The sequence below is a fragment of the Hetaerina americana genome, unplaced genomic scaffold (assembly GCF_022747635.1).
Source record: "Hetaerina americana unplaced genomic scaffold, ioHetAmer1.1.p SCAF_50, whole genome shotgun sequence".
In the NCBI taxonomy this organism is placed as follows: Eukaryota; Metazoa; Arthropoda; class Insecta; order Odonata; family Calopterygidae; genus Hetaerina; species Hetaerina americana.
The window spans coordinates 1757872-1779622 of record NW_027287096.1 but is presented as its reverse complement, the minus strand read 5'-3'; the positions used below and the strand labels follow the sequence as shown (position 1 = coordinate 1779622).

Genomic DNA, 21751 nt, shown 5'->3' with positions numbered 1-21751 from the left:
TTCAGTCAAATATTTCGTGAAGAGCTGAAGAGCATGGAGGATGAAGGGATTGAACCGATGCTAATAGAAGAAAATTACTACGCATTCCTGAATGTGCCGAGAAATGTAACAGATTTTTAAAATTCATTAAATATAGTGATACATATTGTCCGTTTATTTCGATGTATATTGAATTATCACCATGGTTTTCATTTTTAAGTATATTTGTTATTACTATCTTAGTAATTAAGCAATTGTTTTATGAAGTTAAATCTTTTTTCTGATCGGTGTTTTCGGAATAATTTACTGGATGAAATATATTTCACTTAGGCTACAAATGAAGAAATTACCATCGCATACAGGAGGCTCAGCAGGGTGTATCACCCAGACAAGCACCTTGACCTTTCTCAAAAGAAAGAGGCGGAAATATTGTTTAACAAGACCAAGAGAGCATACGAGGGTATGTTCTATACCGTTAAAATTACCCTAGTTGGTAAAGTGATAGTAAAATCAGAGGATTATTAGTCATCACATCTAAACTTTTAATATTTTAGTGTTGAGTGATCCCCACCAGAGAGCAATCTATGATAGCGTTGGAGTTAAAGGCTTACAGACTGAAGGATGGGAAATTGTACAAAGAACGAAAACTCCTCAGGAAATCAGAGAAGAATTTGAGCGATTAGCTAGGTATGAATGGGGATAGCTCTTTGGAGTAGACACTGTTGACAACTTCTTAAATTCCTGAAGTATCAATAATATGGAAGTGCATTAATATTCCGGAATTCTGGTTAACCGAGTTCCAACTATACTATGAAATATATAAACATTACGGCGAATTAAATTTTTATGGCAATATTTCAGGGAACAAGAGGAAAGGCGTTTGCAGATGCGAACAAACCCCAAAGGAAGTCTTTCTGTAAACATAAACGCCACTGATATTTTTAGCAGCTATGAAGATGAGTATGACTATGATGAAGTTGGGTAAGCAGAAAGTTCCATGGGGGCATTTTTCGGTTGCAATTCTTCGAATGGCAATTCACCATTGCTTTATTTTAATTATTTGGTTCAAGAATTAATGTTCTTTTTCTTTATATGGAAATCAATACAATCATTTCATTCTATAAATTTGCTGACTGTCAACTGATGAAAGAACTGTTGCAGAATTCTCAAGTGCAAATTTTGAACGGTGGCGTGAATTGCGAAAATATTAAGTTTTCTTATGTTATAGATTAAACGCATGCAATATCCACTATTCGATTTTTAAAGTTTGTAATTATTATTCATTAACGTGAAGAGACAGGTAATAATTGTGCTTCGTTGTAAAAATGTAGTTTAATAAGTGGTGTAAAAATAGTGAAAAAAATCACTAATAAGCATAATTGAAATTAATCTTCAATTGCGTATATTAAATGTAATTATAATCATTGGTATCATTTAGTAGAAATAAGTGCATTGAGCTGAGACATGGCTTGTATTAAATGATCCAAATTGAGAGTATTCTCAGCTAAACGGGTAGTCAATTGGATATTCTTGTATCCCATTGCCTACTTCTTGATATTGTTCAAAGGTTTATAACTCTATTTGAATTCTCTGAGAATTGAATTATGTAAGAGTTTACGCAACAAATGACTTGTGACTTAGGATGGAAGCTTAAGCAATGTTTTTTGTTCCACTGAAATTTAGCAGTCATTCATTTACTTCACTACTTACTTCAAATTTGGGACTTGCTGTAAAAGCTCATACTGTAATTTGTAACTTTTGAATGGGTTGTAGTAAAAATTGTATACAATTGAAATTCTACGGATTTTCCACTAATATTTATTTTACAAAGCCTGAAATGTTTTTACAAGGTTAAAATGGTAATTTTCTTTTTGTTAATCTAGTGGTGATCGTATTGGAGATGCAGGATTTTCCTTCCCAATCGTTGAAGTGAGTGGTATGACATTGTCCCAGTCTATTGAGGCTCCTCTCACAGTTCGAGACACCCTCTGCCTTTCTGGACAGCTTTCTACGCACAATGGTGTTGGAGGTGGTTCGGTGACTACTTCTGTGCGTCGACTTCTTCCAAACAGGGGTTGGGTAGAGGCTGAAGTGAGTGCTGGAAATGGTCCATTGGTTGGATTACGAACATCTCGTGTTCTTACTAAACATACATTTCTAAATGTAAATGGGAGTCTTCAAATGGGAAGGAGAGGAATCCGACCTGCATTCATGACCTGTAAGTGTGCATTTTGTTTGTGCTTGTTGTCTTTGGCCATCATTTTCAAAAATAATTTCCTGATTCGCTAAGTTGTATTCAATGGAAAAAAATGTTAATTGAAACTTGTAGTGAACATGGAAAGTATATTTTATTTGTTATCATTAACTTCTTAGGAATTTAATCAAATATACATTTTACAGATTAAACGAAAAAGTGTTAAACAAGTATTAGTATTATTCAACGGTTTGCACTATGTTGATGATTTAATATTGTTTACACGAAGGATAATTTTCTCACTGGGGTGACCACTCAATATGCTCTTACCCTAATTTCCTACTTGTTGTGGATCCTCTTTTCATCAGTTTACTTATAATAAATGTTAAACAGAACAAAGTGATCATTCAGAATTTTCTCTCATTTGTAAGAGTAAAATTAAATCTTGGTTGATATTGACGCACCATCTCAGATATAATGCAGGCTTTAAAAAATAACCATAAACAGCTGATCTCTATGTGTTAGTACAGAAGTATTGCTTGTTTCTAGCATGAAATTGGACCTATGGGGTGAAAATTACATTGATTATTCCTTTTTGCCAATGACAGTTTCATTAGTACAAGATAGTAATATAAAATGATTATATATACTTTATTACTGTTCAATCAGACTTTAAAACAGGTTTTTATATTAATTTTAATTTCCATTATTTTTAAATTTTTGTGGTAGTTTAATATATTAGGCAAATTAAGCTATGTAATTTTTGAAAGGCATTTGCTAGTGGTTTAGTTTATTAGGTGTAAAAACACTTGATTTCACTAGAAAAGTTGAGGATAATGTAAGTATCATTCACATTGCATCATCAACGCTGTTATATTTCTATTTTACTGAGAATTGGCGTTCAAAACTTTATTTTGAATATGCTATGAAATGATAGTTTTCTCATTTATAAATTGCAGCTTTCTTCAGACTTATTGCAAATAGTTGCAGATTTTATGGTCTCTTCAAAGGTTAATAAAATGCCAAATTATTAATAAGAATTAAATAGCAAATCCACATTAATATTTCAGCACATCAGTTTAATAAATTTCGTTTTGTAGTCTACTCTTAGTTTGAGGCCAGTTTAATCTGCAACAATTTCAGTGTAAAAATCATTCCATCAAAATCGCCGGGCAAGGGGAATGATTTTTACAATCTGAAATTGTTGCATTGGAATGCATAAGGGGATGACTCCGTTAAAAGTCACTTTTGCAGCATCTCCCGTTTCTTTTTTAATGTAATGTTCCCGATTTTTTAAATATCAACACATTTGTGGGACAGTATTTTTTTAATAGGCTGCACAACCCAAGTTTTAATTGCAGCCATGGCTAAGGCCGAGCTTAAATCTGTAACTGTTGATTTTGTAACATTGCTATTACTGGTACTAGAATTAAAAAAATCAAGGGTTAGCTGATACCATGGAGAGGGAATCACTTTTCTGTAACAACCACTCCCTTTTGCAATAACACAATGGTATTTGTGTTAGAAATGATTATTTATTATTTTTGTGGGCAGCCTATTTAGTACATCCAGGTTTTAGACAGTTTCTAAAAACTATTGGATGTAGACTTCTGAAATACTGCAGACATATTAACATATTTTCCCATTTACATTTCTTCTTCGGCTTTTCATAGTTTTATCTTTCTTATCACTATTCTTTTCCATTCTCCCTTCTTTATCACTTCTTCATTGCTTCCCCAAAAAATTACCTTCTATCGCAGCCTTCAAAATCATGTGTATATCTCAGTATTTATTCCAGCCACTTTGTCTACCATGAATAATTTTTTCTAGCATCTCTCTTTCTTTTCCATGTCATTATAATTGCTTTAGAAGTTGATCTCTTCACTAAATTTTAGAATTGTCCCTCTAATCTAACTATAAAAATTACACCACACACAGAAATTCAGTGAGCTATTTGCATGGAAAAGGAATGGTTGGATTGACTTCCTTACTGCTAACTCATAGGTGCTAATTCAGCTACTCCCAAGAATTGTATTTAGGCAGTGTGGCAGACTTAGAAAAAAGGGTTTAAAGATTCTTAAAACCCAAGGAGAGAAAATATACCTATTGCATTATGTTGGTAATATTGGGCATTTTCTTTGAAGAACATGTGTTTTGTTTCCTGTGTAAATTTTCAATTCATGATTTAAATTTTAAAACTTGAATATTGATGAATTATTTTAATGGTACAAGTATTTTCACTCATATTGATAAAAATATCCAAGCAAAACAATTTTCTTGACAATATACATGGCTCTTGTAACTCCTTAAGAAACCACCCACTCTATACTAACCATTTTGGGATTACAAGGGTTTACAATATTACCGTCTAACTATTGCTCCAATTATTCCTATTATCTTTCCATCTCATCCATATAATACCCCATAAGCCACCACCAGGGCATGTGGTGGGGGGTGTTAGGTCACCACAACTAACGTACACAAGCATCAAAAGCAAAACTTAAATCTTTATTTTCTATTGGGTATTCATTTGATTGTAATCTTGAGAGACTAGTTTTTAATTACATGTTTATTCTTATAAGTGTAGCATAATAAGCCATTAGTTATGTATTCAATTGTTTCTGGCTCAACTCTGTGGAAGTTCATGCTCATTAAATGAAGAACACAATGTGTTCTTCAGTTAATGAGGTCATAGTTCATTGCTCTAAACATGCTATACTGTAAATATTTTGTATGAGAGGGGAAGTAATCTTTTGTAGACAATATGTATCTAAAAAATTGAAAATGCTTATATTTTTTGACTGTTGTGAATGATTTAGCCCAAATTATCATGTTGGTATTCCTTTGGTATTATCCAATAATTGTGCATCCATAAATAATCTTTTTTGACTACCATTCTGTATTTATGTGTAATCTCTCACAGGCAGTCTAGGAGGCCATGATCAACATTAATGCAAAATTAAAAATCTCAATTAGTTGCATTTCATTTTAACTTACGTTGATTGTTCACTGAACCCTACGGTTACTTGATCAAAAATGAGATATTACTGGGCAATTAAGAGATAATTATCAGTTTTTCTTTAACCATTCACTTGTTTCATGTGAGAACAGCACTGGGAACTCAGCTAGACCAACAGACCATGGGGTACATGACATGGAGAATGGGTCAACAGAGTTCGTTGACCACAACAGTTGTCAGGCAAACCAAAGAGTCACACTTGACATTTTCTATCCAGTTTGGGATTCCACATTCATTTGCATCCATATCATATTCCCACAAAATCTCAGTGCCTCAAGAAATTAAAGTCAGAGGTGCCATTCGGTAAGTAAATAAATTTCATTGATTATAAATTGATTCAATGATAATAAATGTGTGTTTCATCTTTTCTAGTTACTTATTTTCTTGGGAGAGTTGTTCTATCAGTTGTAAAGCCCATGAAAACTCTTCCAGGAGAGTTTTCATGGGCTTTATCATCATGGAAGATCTATTCATCTTCCACGAGAGTCCAACTGTTTTCTTTCTTTCCATTGTGATTCATAGAAAATACCTCTGATATTGAGAAATTTATCCATCAGGTATTTAAAAAGTTATAGCTATAACTTGGTTGAGACTTAAATGTAGTGGTAGCAGGTACATGCTGTATAACTCAGCTGGTATGCTTTCCCATTATAAGATTTTCCTTTTTAGTATGCTAATTTCTCAAACGTCTGATAAAATTTAATGGACCTGCATGTATATAGAAATAATTTGCACCTATGTTTTAAAATATCATGTATTTCTTGTTAGTGCATTCTATGAGTGGGTGAGAAAACCGAAACTCCAGTAAAATTGAAGTTAATATAAAGCTGGGTTTGCCCAGAGGTATCACTTGCTTGTTGCCCATTGCTCTACCAGTAGGGGGCACATCCTGCATTACTCTCGTCAATGGTTGAAGGAACACGGTTTTGTTCATTTTGAATACCAGGATCAGGAACAGATAATTTTGGATGGATAGTAATTTATGATGCTGGATACCTAACGTTCAGAAGTCTCACATTGCCCAACTATTTAAATAATTCCTAGAGTGGTACTGTAAATCCCTTGAGTAGAATTTAAAAAGAATTTTAAACATTGCATTATGATGATTGGATTTGGAATGGCAATTATTTTGGTTATCTTCTTGTTAGCGGACATAAATGAACTTACTGTTCAATAAAAAATTTTATTTGATATTTCTTTTCTTTAGGGCTGGAACGTTTGGTGCTGTTCTTGAATATGGTGTGGAAAAAAAGGTTTCCAAGCATAGTTCTTTGTCTGCAGCTGTGTCATTTGGTGTCCCTAATGGGGTTACATTGAAGATCAAGTATGTATGGAAATGAATTTGCTTTGGTCTAATATTTTTAGTGAATGATTTTGTATGTTAGTAGTTTCTTTGGAGGCTTTATGTTCAATATATCGTGTAAAACAATATCTTCATGTGATGCTGCTTGTTACCAATACTGTTTGAAGCAGTAGGTTAATAGTAAAGGGAAAAGGGAAGAACCAATGAACCTCCATCCTAGTTTCCTCCTATTTCGAATGTAATATCATATCATATCATCATTTATTCCCGATAAAATGGGATGACTGCCCAGTATGCCGTTCAGTATATTGGGTAGATCATTAATATATATTATAAAGAGTGTGGGCCCAAGGATGGAACCCTGGGGAATACCTAGATTGATTATTTTAGAGTGAGAAGTATATTTTGTTTTATCTTTATAGATATTGACATGCTGAACTCTGTCTGGTAAATATGACATCGACCAGTATATTGGTGAGCCTCTTACACCAATCCTATGTAATTTTTCATAGATTACATTATGGTTGACAAGATCAAAGGCTTTGGTGAAATCAAGAAATAAAGCGCAGGTATTCAAAGGAGGGAGTTGATGACAGGGATGTTAAGTAAGGATATTAAGAAAAGATTCGTAAAAACTTTGATATGGAGCGTAGCTATGTAAGGCGTGGAAACATGGTCATTGAAGCAGGAGGATGGATGTAGATTGGAGGCTTTTGAAATGTGGGTGTGGAGAAGAATGGAGAAGGTGAAGTGGACCAAGAAGAAAACAAATGAGGAAGTACTTGGTATGGTTGGTGAAGAGAGGGGTTTGTTGGGAGAAACCTTATGGAGGCAGGAAAAATGGATGAAGGGTGTATTGATCGGCAGTGGGATGTTGAAGACTAATAGAGGGGAGAATATTAGGCAGATGAGGAAAGGGCGGGAACAGGATAGGGACTTTGGACGGGATGAAGGGAAGGAGGAGGTACTCGGAGATGAAGAGGGACCTTATGTAGAGTAGGTTGCTGGATTATGTTTTGCTAGGAGTCACAAAATATTTATTTAGTAGCTGTGTCCATCCAAAAACCTACCTTAACCAGTAGATTACCTAATAATAATAATAGGTATTAAATTTATCATTCAGAGCATTGTGTAGATGATAAATTGCATCATATATAGATGCAATTGTGCAATAAACTGGTGTAGTAGATTTGTTCTTTTTAAAACTATGTTGATATGGGGTCAATATTTTGGAGGATTCTAAGTAAGGAATTAACCATCGATGGTAGGATTTTTCAAATATTTGTGAGAATTGGTTTTGAATTGCGTTGGGTCAGTAGGAGTTGAGATTCAGAGGACTACTTTTGAGGGATTGTTGAGAGATCTGTATGCAAGCTCTAGATCCTTATTACCCGAAGATTTATGTTGGATGAATAGGTCCTTGAGGTTTGTTGATAGGGCACGAATTTCATCTTTAATCCATTGATTTTTTAGATTTAAATTTGAAATTTTGCAAGGAAAAGCAACATTAAAATAGTATAAAAACCTTTCTTAAAAGAAAGAAAGCTTTGTTTTAAAGTCATTGCAAATGCTTACGTCAGTCCATGTTCCTGGATTCAGCAGGTCAATAAAAGTGGTAATATATTTTATGTAGAAATAAGTCATTATGGGATAATGATAAGATACATCAGAGTGAATAACTTTGGATTTTACATTGTTGGGATCAAGATTTGAAATTGTGAGATCGAGTTGAGTCGATGAGGAATAGTTAACATCATGTGATGTGATTTGTACTGACATTTAAGTTACATGACCTAAGTAAATTGAGGAAATTTTTTTGGTTTTTGCCAACGCAATGTTAAGTGCAGTCACCGGTCAATATAATGAGTGACTCAGGTATCCAGTTGAATATATAGTCAAGCAAAATATTGAGATTTTGTACAAACAATTGAAGGTCAAAAGGCCCTGTGGAGAGTGATAAACACAAATAATAACACATTCAATGTTCGTATAAATAAAAGAACACACAGAACACTCCAAGGTTTTCTCTGACACCAAGTAATCAGGTATCATTGGCAGAGCAATCAAAACTAAACCATCCTCAACGGGATCAATGTACCACCATTTTTAAAAACAGACTGACAATAAATATCGGCTATGGAATAGCCATAAACACCCAGTTGGGTGAAATCAACAGAAGTGAGCCAATGCTGGCACAGACAAAGAATGTCAGGTATTAAGTAATCCAATAAAACTTCTATCTCAAGTAGCTTATTTTTTAAGCATTGAACATTAAGGAGGAACACAAATAGAATAGTATCCTTAGCTAGTCACTAAGTCTTGGATTTGTTGATACTGCCGACAGACCTTGTAATTGTCCTGCTAGAAGTGGTGTTAAAAGGCCTTGCTGGTGTAATATCCAGGGGATTATCTGGCAATACATTGGACAGTACAACAGCTTGAAGTGACAGATCTCCATTATCAGTAAGCTTTGCAGTATTGCGATTTGGGACATGGTTGGCACTTTGTCTCCTCTGATCTGATTCAGCTCTGTCACCCATAGAAATCAAGTGAGGCCTCTTTGGTAGGAAAAATTTACTGACAACAATGCATTCGAGCCATACTGAGCAATTCATAAGCCCATCATTCAGAGGTATAGGAATGCTGACTTTAAAAGAACAATGCACATCATTCGATAAGAACTGGTTGCAGGTAAAGTGATTATTAGGAAATTACTGATATAAGAAATTAAGGATATCACTGGGAGATGTATCTAGAGAAACCCAACCCACATAAATGGTGGCTAGTTGAGGAACCCCTGTGAAAGAAACGCTCTCAGCAGGTTGAGACTAACTTCCAGTGATTACATTCACCCTCTGCCACTTGCGTTTTTTAGATTTAGCACATTGAAAACCGTCGTCACTACTTCTGTCTGCACTGGCACTTGTGGTGTTCGAATTATGACGAAGATTTGAAACCGCATCAGAATTAGTCTCTTCAGAAGAAGAAGATGATGTGTTAACTTGCGCCATGTGCTCAGATATGACAGTTTGTTTGCTAGACAATGCTATGATAGACTCTAGATTTGCCTTGAGATTATTCAAATCAGTCTTTAAAAGTTAAAGTTGTCGGCCATCTTGGCAATTGAAAACTTGTTTACTGGACAGGAAAAAATTTCCAAAAAAATAATCAGCCTCACTTAAGGGTTTCATATAAAATTCACTTAACTTAGAGCACTTATGATGAAAAATTTTCATACAAGGACCAAAAGGAATGAGTTTTCACTCGAATTGCCAGCTTTTTAGCAGGAGCTGCAATGTTGACCATTAGATGAAGATGCCATCTCAAGTAAAACAGCATATGTTGATGTTTTGATTAATGGAATATTACAAATAGATCTCGTCTACCTCTCAGAAAATAAAATTCTTGTGCTGACCATTATTTAATATTCCTTAAATATTTGTAATTATATATCTATTCTTTGTGGTAAGCTTGCTGAGTAAGCCTCCTGCATTTGAGAGTTGAGATTATATAAAGAGTTAACTTTGGACCTTCATCAGTTCTTTCCTGTATTTGCATTGTAACAAAATAATTTGGATTCCAGAATGCTAAAATTTACTTTCCAGAGCCCATACACTGGCACCATTCAAATAGAAAATTATAGTTGGAGTTATATGTCTGAAGTTGCTATTTATTGTTCAGTGATATACAAGGGAAATTTGAAAAGTAAGGTCCCCTATTTTTTTGCATGAAAAATCAAATTTATTCTCAACTTTGTGTAAATCGTAGGAAAGGCTGAGCATTTAGCTATTTTTCTACATAGTTGCCTTGACGATCAATCACTTTTTGCATCCTTGTAACCAGCTTTTTTAATACTGGCGTCGTACCTTTCTCCCACCGTGTCATGAAGCCAATTGAAGACTCCTTCTTGCACTTCCTTGTCTGACTGGAATTTCTGTCATCCAAGGTGTTTTTTGAGAGCAGGAAACTAGTGGTAGTCGCTGGGGGCAACGCCCGGGCTGCAAAGAGGGTGGTCGATGATATTCCAGCTGAATTCATTGAGTAGGGTGGTCGTTTGATGTGACTTATGTGGACATACATTGTCATGATGCAAACACACTCCTTCGGTGAGACACCTTGTTGTAACCGAGGACCTCCAACACTATATTCTGCCCGGAGAAGTAGCCACTCTCTTCATTAAGGCCTTCGTTTATCTCATGAAGGGCGATTCTCCGGTTATTGTGCACAATCTTGTCAATTGGAGCTACTGTTGATTCTGGCAATCATGGCTGCCCCGACTGCTTCTCATCGTGGATGTTTTCCCTGCCATCAAAAAACTCCCTGTACCACTTCCGCACGTTTTTGATGTCCATACACTTCTCACCGTACACTTTCACTAAATGGCGATGAATTTATATCAGAGAAGCAGTTGTCAGTTGGCTTCATGGCGAGGCAGGAGAAAAGTATGACACTGGTATTAAAAAGCTGGTTACAGGGATGCAAAAAGTGATAGATCGTCAAGGCGACTATGTAGAAAAATAGCTTAATGCTCAACCTTTCCAACAATGTATGCAAAATTGAGAATAAATATGATTTTTCATGAAAAAAATAGGGGAAATTACTTTTCGAATTACCCTCGTTTATACACATCCAATGTGTTTCATTCATTGTTTCTTACTGTGATATTTGGTCATCATTTTTACTTTTTAGGCTAACACGTGCCAGCCAGACCTACAGCTTCCCTATACACTTGAGTGAGGATGTAGCCGCAAGTCCTGTGTTTTATGCCACGATAGCACCTGTGGTTGTGTGGCTGGTTGTAAAACGTCTTGTTGTGGATCCATACGTAATGGAACAGCAAGCTCAAGAGAAAGAGAAGCAGAGACAAGTAAACAGGGCAAGGTAAATGCTTACTATATTTAATATCTTTTTGCCTTGATTTCACTTGTTCCCAGTGAATTAATAATGATTCCTCAGTTTAGTAAAATTGATAGGATCTTGATGTTTATTGAAAAACTATCTAGTGTGTTAACCAATGTTTATATTTTTTTTGGAGTTTGTTAATATTTCATCAGTGAATAAGGAAGTGATTTCATAATTTTGGTTTAAAATAAATAAATTATCTTTATTTGTTTATGATGAATAGGCATAACTGTAGATAGGGTTGAAAACCAGTGAAGAATTCATGAAATCAGGTTTGTGAATAATTAAGCTTCAGTTCTGCAGTCAGTTATGGGATTGCAAGCATTACTGAGTGCATTGGAAAGTCAGTACAATAGATATGGGATGAGAATAACTGTGAACAAGCACAGTTTATGTGATTTTCGAGAAAGAGAAAAGCTATGTTGAATATAAAAGTAGGAGCTCATAAACCTGAGCAGGTGAAACAGTTGCAAGTTTTTTGGACCAGAAGGGTCAAAGTAGTAGAGTCATAAGAAGAATAATTTCATCTGGAAAAGAAGCATTCACAAGGAGAGAATTGAAGACATATGCTCACTAAGTTTATTAATGAATGACTCAAATTTTGATATGGAGGGTTGTTATGTATGGTATGAAAACGTAGTCATTGAAGCAAGATGATAAGCATAGATTGTAGGCTTGTGAAATTTGGATGTGGAGAAAGTGGAAATGGAAAAGGTGAAATGGGCATAAAGGAAAACAAATGAGGAAGTCCTAGTCATGGTGGATGTATATCGGAATGGCATCAGTATGTTCCTACATTGTTACGCCCCTATGTATGTCTCTCCATACAAGTCAAACTTAAATTTAAAACTTCAATTCATATGTTCTAATAATTTTTACTCATGAGATACAAAAGGACTTGTAGATTACAACATGCTCAGGATATAATAGTTTTCCTGGCAAAAGGTACACAAGATTCAATTCAGTTCTGGTGTAGGCCTATGTGGGCCTGGCTTTGTCCCTGCATTATAATTTTGCCATAGAAAGAAAACAACCTTGCCATATTTTTCTAACACAAACCTGGACTGTCTCAAAAAAATGTAACCTTCAAAAGCTAACATTTTGCGTAGTCATACTAAATGGCTTCATTTAAAGGAGCTACTTCTGGATGTGAATAATTGGTATATGCTAAACAGGTTGGGGATAATAAATATATTTTGAAGAGTTACTTTTAAAAATTTCATATTGGAATTTTTTAAAGTGTTATCCTTGAGGACTTTGAATCAATGGCTCATACTCGGAGGTTGAATTTGTGACAAGTACTTAAGCTTGGAAACTTTTCAACAATGGATATCTTGAAAGTGAATTTTATGTGACAGTAATGTCATAGTTTCTGAATAAAATAATCTATATAAAAGGACTTAGAATTAATAATATGTGTTTACTTTCAGAATTTTAGAAAAGCAACGGGAAGCACGTGCTGCAGTAGAATTAATGCGGGCAACATTTTCAAGGATACGCTCAGAAGAAGAGTCACGCAAGGGCCTGGTGATAGTTCGTGCTTTGTATGGAGTGCTCTTGTCCACTGCCCCGTGGGGAAGGAGCAGGTCTGCTCGACGGGGGGCTCGTCCCAGCTCAGGTTCTTCAGCCATATCTGAGGAGCAAGAGGCTGGAGAGGCTGACGAAGAGCTGGAAGTTATTGATGTAACTGTCCCATTACAGTGCTTAGTGCGTGAATCCAAGCTAATACTTTATGAGTCGACAAAGGTAGGTTGTTTTCAAGGGATGGTAAGCATACCAGTTTCATCTAGTGGGAAATGCCTTTAGGACTTAGATTCTACTAATATATTGAAATATGCATTTTACAGAGTCAGTTGCCAGGATTTTATGATCCTTGTGTTGGAGAGGAGAAGAGTCTATCAGTGCAGTATCTATTTCATGGACACTTGCATGAATGTGTGGTCCAGGATAATGATCCACTGCGAATACCCAAGCAGTGTAAGTTTATTGGACTTTCATAATTTCTTACGAGATACATTTTAAACTACAATTAGTGGGATGCATGAATGCTTATTTGCATTAGATCTGACCCTAGTGTGGTACAATTATTACAGACTTAATTTTTGTCGATATTCTGAAATGGATCATGTATTTAAATTTGTTTTTTATTATATTTTTGGGTCCGTTGTATTATAAAGTCATTTGAAGTTGGCAGTGATCAAAGGTACCCAGGAATAGTGGGACAAATACTCCATGGAGTTAGTGTTTTGAATCCCTGGATCAGATATTGCCTAATATGCCCTGAAATCTTTGTTGTGTTACAAGGATAAGTGAGAGTTTCCATTCTATTTGCAAATCTTCACTAAGTGGGCCCATTCAATGACCCAAGTATGAAAAAATCAGTCTTTGTTTTTTTTCCGAATGTTGTTATAAATATTAATGTTTGTGCACAGAAGAAAGAAGACTGAATTGAATGGTGGTGTGATGTTCCTGTTATGCTATCCAGATATTAAGCCCAAACCATGACTTATATCTAGTAGCTCATAATTACGCATGGAAAACAAACATGACCACTTATTGTGCGTAAATGCTAAATTGTATATGAAAATTGTCTGGCTATTTTACTGAGAAGTGAAATTGATGAAAATAATGTGTAAAAATATTATTCATAACGATTTGCTGAAAATTTCCTAAGTTGAATCATATGTGGGTTGTTCAATAGGTCCTTGTTAAAAAAAGAAAATCAAATTATTTTGGGAAAACTCTTTAATTTTTTATTTTAATCTATTTTTAGCTGGATTGACTTACCTCGGTGTTTCTCCAATTTTTTTAAGCCATCCAAAAGGTAGAATTTTGGAAGGTCTTCAAAATAGGCATCTGTGTTGGTGATGATCTCATTTGATGTGAATAATTTTCCACCAAGCCATTTTTTCACATCTTGAAATAAATAATAAAAGTCACTGGGGGCTAAATATGGTGAATACAGTGGATGCTGCAATAGTTTGAACTTTAATTTTCACTATCACTAGTACCACGCTATCACTGTAGGTATGTGCACCTGTGCATTATCTGAATGGAAAGGAATTTTTTCCTTTGCCAAATGATGACATTTTTCTTGATTTCTTCACTCATTAACGGTGCAATAGCAACTTATAATACTCTTCATTTATCGCTTGTCCTTTTTGCATGTAATTGATGTAGATGATTCCACTTTCTCCCCAAAAAACTGTCCATCACCTTGTCGTTCAATTTCACCATGGTTGCATTCTTTGGAGTCTTTAGAAACCAACTGTTTTGACTGTTCCTTTGTGTCTGGAGTGTAGTAGGGTGTGTATACATTTTTCATCCACAATCTATGTATCAAACACCAATTTATGTATCAACACTGAAACTCGTTTGAATTGTGATGAAAAAGCTCCATTTGAGCCTTCAAATCAACCAAATTACTTCATTTGTTCTTCCCTGAGAGCAAACTCTGCAAGGTAACCATCTTGCCAAGATTTTTTTTACACCCTATGTTTCATTCAAATTTGAAAACACTGTATCCTGTGATATGCTTGCAGCCTCAACTGCTTTGCAAACTTGGATTTTTCAATCACTCAAAATCATATTGTGGATTTTGTCAATCATTTTGGAGGAAGTCAGTTCTTATGGTATGATGTTCATCATCTGTAGATGTTCAACCATATTTAAACTCATTCACCCAATTGTAAACAGTTGCAAACGCAAGAGCAGATGTGACATGATCTTCAGCCAACTCGACGTTGATCTCCTTTTGTGTGAAGCCTTTGAAACAGATGTGTTAAAATGCCACCCAAAATTCATTTTCTTCAATTTTTCTAAAGAAGCTAAAGTTTGTTGTTTCAATTGACTATGAAAATGAAACCTTGTGATTGATATAGCTGAAGCTTTAATAGCAGTCTAGGTATAAATAAGGATAATTAAAAGCAAACCTTTTCTGATATAACAGGTGCCATTTCTTGAATTTTCTAAGGACTTTTTGTGCAACCCATATATTATGGTAGGTTATCTACTGGTTAAGGTAGGTATTATATGGATACAACTTCTTCCCCCCGTTATCCTACACAACATTCCTATTCTATTCCTGCCCCTTCCTTATTTGTCCTATATTCTCCCCTCTAATATAGTTTTCAATATCCCATTGCTGATCAATTAACTTTTCATCCATTTCTCCTGCCTCCTTATGAATTCTCCCAGCAATCCCTTCTCCTCGCCCACCATACCCAGAACTTCTTTGTTTGTTTTCCTTTTGGTCCGTTTCACCTTCTCTATTCTTCTCCACACCTACATTTCAAAAGCCTCCAAATGTAATGGGGCCCCAAAAAAAATGTGAATAATCAATTGTTATTTACAATAATGGCCATAGAAAAAAAAGTTGCTTGGAGACTTCTTGGTTAATTTGTCAGCTCCACTAAGAGCATTGTTGGCACTCTTAAAGATTCAAAGTTAATTGTACACGAGAATCATAGGTAACACTAATTAATTGGAAAGGGTAGGGTGAGAATATTTCATTGCTACCAAAGGAAAGACCTATAGATAAATAATTGCAATGTCAGAGAATGAATATTTGTGTTTATTGAAGTTTAACAGATAGTTCATATTTTCCAAAACATTAATCATGATGCTTAATGATATTAATCTGTAAAATTATTTTAATGCACTGAAAACACATTCCTCAAGGCCTTATTTTAGAATATATATTGGGTAATGCTTTATAAGTATTATGTTCTTGCCTATTGCACATATTATAGCTTTTGTATTTTTTCATTTCAGCACATAGGGTGAATATGACTTGATGCTACAAGTGAGAACAGTAAGGAAATGTAGTAAGTGTGAATCTGTGTACCTGCGATTGTGTGAGTGGAAGAATGAAGTAGAAGGTCTACACCAGTCCTACTTAGCATGTAGTGAGTGAAAGTACCAAAGCCTGGTATCAGAGAAAACCATTATCTGGGAGACAGATACCATTTCTTGACTCCCTACATATTTTGTAAGCAGAATTTGCTAGATTATGCTGAAAAATAAATAAAAATGTTGTACAACTCTGTGGGTAATTAATATCAAAACTGTTTCCTTCTCCTGTGTACATGTTGGAACTTCTGTTTTCAAGTTGAAAAAATATTGGGAATACTAGTCTGGCAGCTTGATTTTGGGGTATTTTTAGTTAATAATATTGAAAGTGGTTTGTGCCTTGCTAATAGCCATGTAATGTTTGACAATGAAACCTTTTCTATATGTACAGCAAGAGAGTTTGGCAGATCTGGGATCATGTATTGTACCTAAGAAAAATAATCATATTAATAGAACTATAACAAATGGACTAATAAATCATCTTGTTTCAAATAATTTATTTTACAGTACTCTTTTTGAAAACAGTGCATCTTATTGGTGACATGCTCTTAAGTACCAGTGAGACAAAAATGGCAAAAATATAACATTTCATTTCTTATATTCCACTGACATCCAACTTTCATTTAAAAATTGAACTACAGACATTACCACTTGTAAACAAAATAATAGTAATATTACATATTTATCCCTAGAACATTTTTGTCACACTACATGTTACTTAAGCTGTATGTAATGGCCACATTTTGATCTGAACTGAAAACTTTGTCAAGAATAGTTAATTCATCTGTTCGCTCCTGTAACTTTGCTTCAGGTGTCCAGGACATATCGTGCTCAAGTCTAAACGTTCCAAGGAAGTGATGAGGGCACTTGCCTTCTCCACCCCATTCCTGTACATGGTAGGGAAAAAAAGTTGTTTACTGAGCGATCTCCATATATGTGCAAATTTTTTTTCTTGTGCATATGAATAATGTGCAAAATACATGCAAGTTATTATAATTAAAATAGGTATTTGGTATATATAAGTATAATATGTAACAGTAAATATGTAATAGTATAATAAGTAACATTCATTACATGACAAAAAGAAAAGATATTTAGTAGGACAGTTAATAGTGGGAGATCGAATTTTCACATATGATAATATTGATTCGTTTAAATATAATTTTGAAAAAAAAGGTTTAATCTTATGTCATCAAAAACAATAAATTGTAAAAGAACCCTAAGAACTTTGGGGTAATCTTTCAAAATTAGTTGATTGTTCATAGGTGTGTTCACAAATTCAAATGTCAAGGATGGAAAATTATTATCAATGAAAGATACATACTTCACAGTGATTATGTAAATAAATAAAAGACTGGATCAGAATTTTTGGAAGTGAGAACAATGCCTTGTTCCATTAAATAGTCAATGTTATTTCCGAATCATGAAAAAAGAATGGTCACAACATATAGCTTACGCTCTGAAATGAACAAAAACACTGCATTACGTGGATTTCACAAGACCTAGGTATACTAAATTTCAGGGCCAAAAGAAGATGAAAACATTAAGTTTTTGCATAAATGAACATGAAAATTCTAACATGTGAATCATAATAAATTAAATGGGATAATTTTTCATAGAGGTTCAATTTTGAACATTGAAGCATTGGGAGTGTGGTTTTGGACTCAGCTGAATTTTATTCTAAGGAAAATGTATTTAAGATTGGTGGGGGATGCTGTTGAGAACAAAAGAGCCAGAGGAGCATGGGCATCTTACACCATATGAAGAATTATTGCAGGGAGGTGTATGAAGAGGTCTCACATTTGATTATATATAGAATTGAATATTTCCTTTACGAGTTATAGTAAGATAAACTATTTGAAAACAATATGCAATTTGAGTAATATAACATATAAAAAGGGTTGAAGTAGGGGGAATCTGAAGTAAAGTTTGTCCCAGGTGTTATTGACATACATGACCCTATATGGAGGGATTTCCTGTATTTGAGCTGCATTTACTAGGTATGTATGGATGTCATGGAATTATGAGCCAATGTCCTTGTTTGTAAAGGTGGAGTTCCCTGACACCTATCTGTAATTTATTTGTACTTGAATACCACATCTTGATAGTTGATATCCCAGAAAAAATATATCACAGGCCAGCCCGAGGTAGTAAACCCCAAAATAAGGTCAATATCAAGATTTTAAGTGGATAGTAAAGTATGTGGGAGAAGTCCATCTGCACATAATGGTTGCCAGGTAACTCCACGAAGACTTATCAATATTAAAATGTGTTACAAACATAAATACTCTATCTCATTCAAATTTTAGCATTTCAAGTTGATAATATAAGTCTCGGTTGGGAATTCTCAGAACGGAACAAATTAATAATAAAAGAACTTGGAGACAAGAAAAATTTACCTTCCCAATTTACCACTTCACTCAGTGAAATACACTCTATAGCAACTCTATTATTTTATATTCTAGTTATTAATCTTTGTCGTTCCTTCAAATGGCATTCTTTACTTATCCGAATGTGATTTGACCCATGTTACCCAAGCTACCCAGGTAGTCTCAAGTATTGAGGCAGGCAAGAAAGACTTTTATGTTTAACCATGAACACTATGATTAGGGAGGATTACTCATGGGGCTAGAATACCAATTACCTGGGGCGAGAGCATGGAAAAATAAGTTTGACCAGAAGGTCGCTGATACAGGTGATAAAGTTGCCCAGGCAGCTTACGGAAATTACAAGCTGCGTGGTGAAGGTTGTAGTTAATTTTTGCCTCTTCTAACACTTTTTGTGCTTGTGATTGCAGAAATCTAACTTGCTCTGCAATTACCTGCAGTTTTCCGCAAGCAGTGGCCTTAACAAAACTGTCCGCCTGTATAAAGCATAAATAGGCAGGGTTAAATTTTCGAATTAATTAATCGATTCAATATGATAGTGAAAAGAATGAAATGGTAGCTGATAAGGAGAATAGAATGTCAGTTAATATACATACCGTCTGTATTTCCCGCGCTAGTTCTACTAAGTCTGACGGAGCTCGTCTCGCAACAACCCTATCATTCACCAGCCTTACACCACAAGGCTCTTCATTACGTTCTACTAGAGCCACAGTTCCTGAGAAAAAATGTTCACTATTTAGAAAGACTTAAGCAATTTTTATGTATCACATATTCATACTAAATTCAAAATACGAACACCTCACCACCATCAAGTCTACTTCGAGAGGGGAGTTCCATGACAGGCAGACGACGTTTCATAAAATAACTCACCAACTAAAATTTTATCGCAAAATCGCGAATTGGGACAAAAGAGTGAGTGCGTCAAGAATTTACGTCATTACTACGAGGAAGGAACACAAAAGTTCAAAGGCTGCGGAAATTTTCTTTATTTTTTAAACAAATCACAATGCGCCATTATCGCCCTTATGAAATATAAAAAGAGAAGGACGAAATGTTTAGGCTCCAATTCAAATAGTTCATTATTACGTTCCGTTAAATTGGCACAGACCTATTTTACGAGAATATCTCGTCTGACAAATATTTAGCATTTTCAGTTGTTAAATGTTAAACAGAGTCAACGTTTTAGTGCCCAAATGATTCGGAAAAAGGTGGTAAATACTGGAATACAAGACTTCTGCTTAATAGCCGATAAAATAGCGAACATTTTTATCTTTCAACTGCTACACTTTACAGGATGTCTCCCAGTAGGTACTGAGAAAACAGTTTAAATATTAAATTCAGTCAAGAAAAAAGGGTTACTATAATGGTAAGTTAGAAAAAGTACCAATCATTTGAAAATTACTTGTGCATGTTTGAATTTTAGATGTGTGTGCATAATGATTTTACCACTAATTTTAGAATCCATATAAAATTCCTTCTCCAAATTTATTTGAAACTGAAGATAGTTTGAACGTTAGTCAAGTATATAGCTTTCTTCGAACAGACTTTTGGATTACAGTTTGAATTACTTTACTGTATAGAATGATTTTAAAGCAATAACGAAGTTATTTGTTGTGTAACGTGTGTAGCTACTACATGCAACAACACGATTGTGTGTTGCATATAGAAGCCGATGATTGTTAGAATACATATTCAGCTTTGATTCACGGCTGAATACAGAATTTTCAATGTAATTATGGATATTAGCTATTAGAACTGTTCGGCGTATACTGGAAGGCAAGTAATTTGAATGCATTCTAATTCGTTAATGGTAACTGTTGAGATGTCTATTTCTCCCTTTAAATCTTATTCAGTGCATTGTTTATGCTTGTGTAAGTTAACTTAGTCCCTATTATATTTAAAAAATGTCAACATTATCATCAAACGAACAAAGAAATCTTAAATATATATATTCTAAATTATTCATCATTAATATTCTTATAAGTGATATGGTATCTCCTGTTTCACTCTCCTTCCAAAATTCTAACGGGGTATACCTGAGGTACTTATTATATTCCCTAGTTTTCCAATATTTTTCTAATGATTGTTAGCGGTAACAAGTGTTTTTGCGTATTAAATTAAACCTAATTCTATATTTGTACATTCCTCTGCTTCTATCCACTTTGTCAAATGTATTTAAATAAATGTCTACTAGTTCATATTATTCCTCATATTATCCGATTACTAACTAAAGCACTTATTGTTCCTGAGACAAAAGTTAGATGTTTTTTCCCTAATCTACCTAGAAACTGAGGAAAGTCAAAATTATGTATATTTTCCTTGTAATACAATTCAATTTGGCAATCCTATTTTTATTAATAAGTAATCTATTGGTTAAGGTAGGCTGTGCATAGACACAACTACCAAATAAATATTTTGTGAGTACTAACAAAACACAATCCAGCAACCTACTCTACATAAAGTCCTTCTTCGTCTTTATGTACTTCCTTCCTCCCTTCATTCCGTCCAGCATCCCTATCCTGTTCCTGCCCTTTCTTTGTTGGCCTAACATTTTCCCCTCTATTACAGTCTTCAACATCCCACTGCCAGTCAATATCCCCTTCATCCACTTTTCCTGCCTCCATAGGATTTCTCCCAACAAATCCCTCTCTTCGCCCACCATACCAAGTACTTCCTCATTTGTTTTCTTCTCTGTCCATTTCACCTTCTCCATTCTTCTCCACACTCACATTTCATAAGCCTCCAGTCTAGGTCCATCCCCCTGATTCAGTGACCACGTTTCCATGCCGTACATAGCCACATATAAAAGTTTTGATGAGTCTTTTCTTAACATCTCTGTTATGCACCTTCTAATGATGATTTTTAGTATACATTTTATTCAAATTGTGCCCTATTATACTACATTAAAACAAATTTATTATCCTATAGACATTCTTCAAGAATTAAGGCTTAACTTATGAAATATACTAGTCAAAGTCCATACTTGTAACTGCCATGAAAAACTTCAATTCTGTAGATGTAACAATGTTCTTCATTCACTTTCATTTTTTGTAGTACTATTACCATTATTAATTCAAATTTTAAAATTCAATTTCTCCTTATCATACTATTATACA

At 34.6% G+C, this 21751-nt stretch overlaps 2 protein-coding genes across 2 annotated transcripts; one reads left to right on the top strand and one right to left on the bottom strand.

The window, feature by feature from the left end:
- LOC139694555 (dnaJ homolog subfamily C member 11) lies at nt 1–16440 on the top strand. Its single transcript, XM_071593056.1, has 11 exons — nt 1–105; nt 310–439; nt 534–666; nt 841–960; nt 1863–2197; nt 5285–5495; nt 6400–6516; nt 11185–11376; nt 12828–13143; nt 13245–13374; nt 16171–16440. The coding sequence occupies exons 1-11, from the start codon at nt 34–36 to the stop codon at nt 16191–16193; spliced, it is 1779 nt and encodes a 592-aa protein (XP_071449157.1). The 5' UTR covers nt 1–33; the 3' UTR covers nt 16194–16440.
- A 288-nt stretch (nt 16441–16728) lies between these two features.
- On the bottom strand, nt 16729–19657 carry LOC139694556 (uncharacterized protein C1orf50 homolog). Its single transcript, XM_071593057.1, has 4 exons — nt 19439–19657; nt 19232–19350; nt 18893–19111; nt 16729–17135 (listed from the first exon to the last, which is right to left on the bottom strand). The coding sequence occupies exons 1-4, from the start codon at nt 19491–19493 to the stop codon at nt 16956–16958; spliced, it is 573 nt and encodes a 190-aa protein (XP_071449158.1). The 5' UTR covers nt 19494–19657; the 3' UTR covers nt 16729–16955.
- Nucleotides 19658–21751: the final 2094 nt, after the last annotated feature.

Excerpts from the sequence above, each read along its gene's own strand:
- LOC139694555 (XM_071593056.1), top strand. The coding sequence starts at position 34 with ATGGAGGATGAAGGGATTGAACCGATGCTAATAGAAGAAAATTACTAC. Across the intron at positions 2,198-5,284 it reads CCGACCTGCATTCATGACCT|CACTGGGAACTCAGCTAGAC; the intron begins GTAAGTGTGCAT and ends ATGTGAGAACAG. Across the intron at positions 13,375-16,170 it reads ACTGCGAATACCCAAGCAGT|CACATAGGGTGAATATGACT; the intron begins GTAAGTTTATTG and ends TTTTCATTTCAG.
- LOC139694556 (XM_071593057.1), bottom strand. The coding sequence starts at position 19,493 with ATGAAACGTCGTCTGCCTGTCATGGAACTCCCCTCTCGAAGTAGACTT. Across the intron at positions 19,112-19,231 it reads TAGCGCGGGAAATACAGACG|GCGGACAGTTTTGTTAAGGC; the intron begins GTATGTATATTA and ends TGCTTTATACAG. Across the intron at positions 17,136-18,892 it reads TTTCCATGCTCTCGCCCCAG|GAATGGGGTGGAGAAGGCAA; the intron begins GTAATTGGTATT and ends TACCATGTACAG.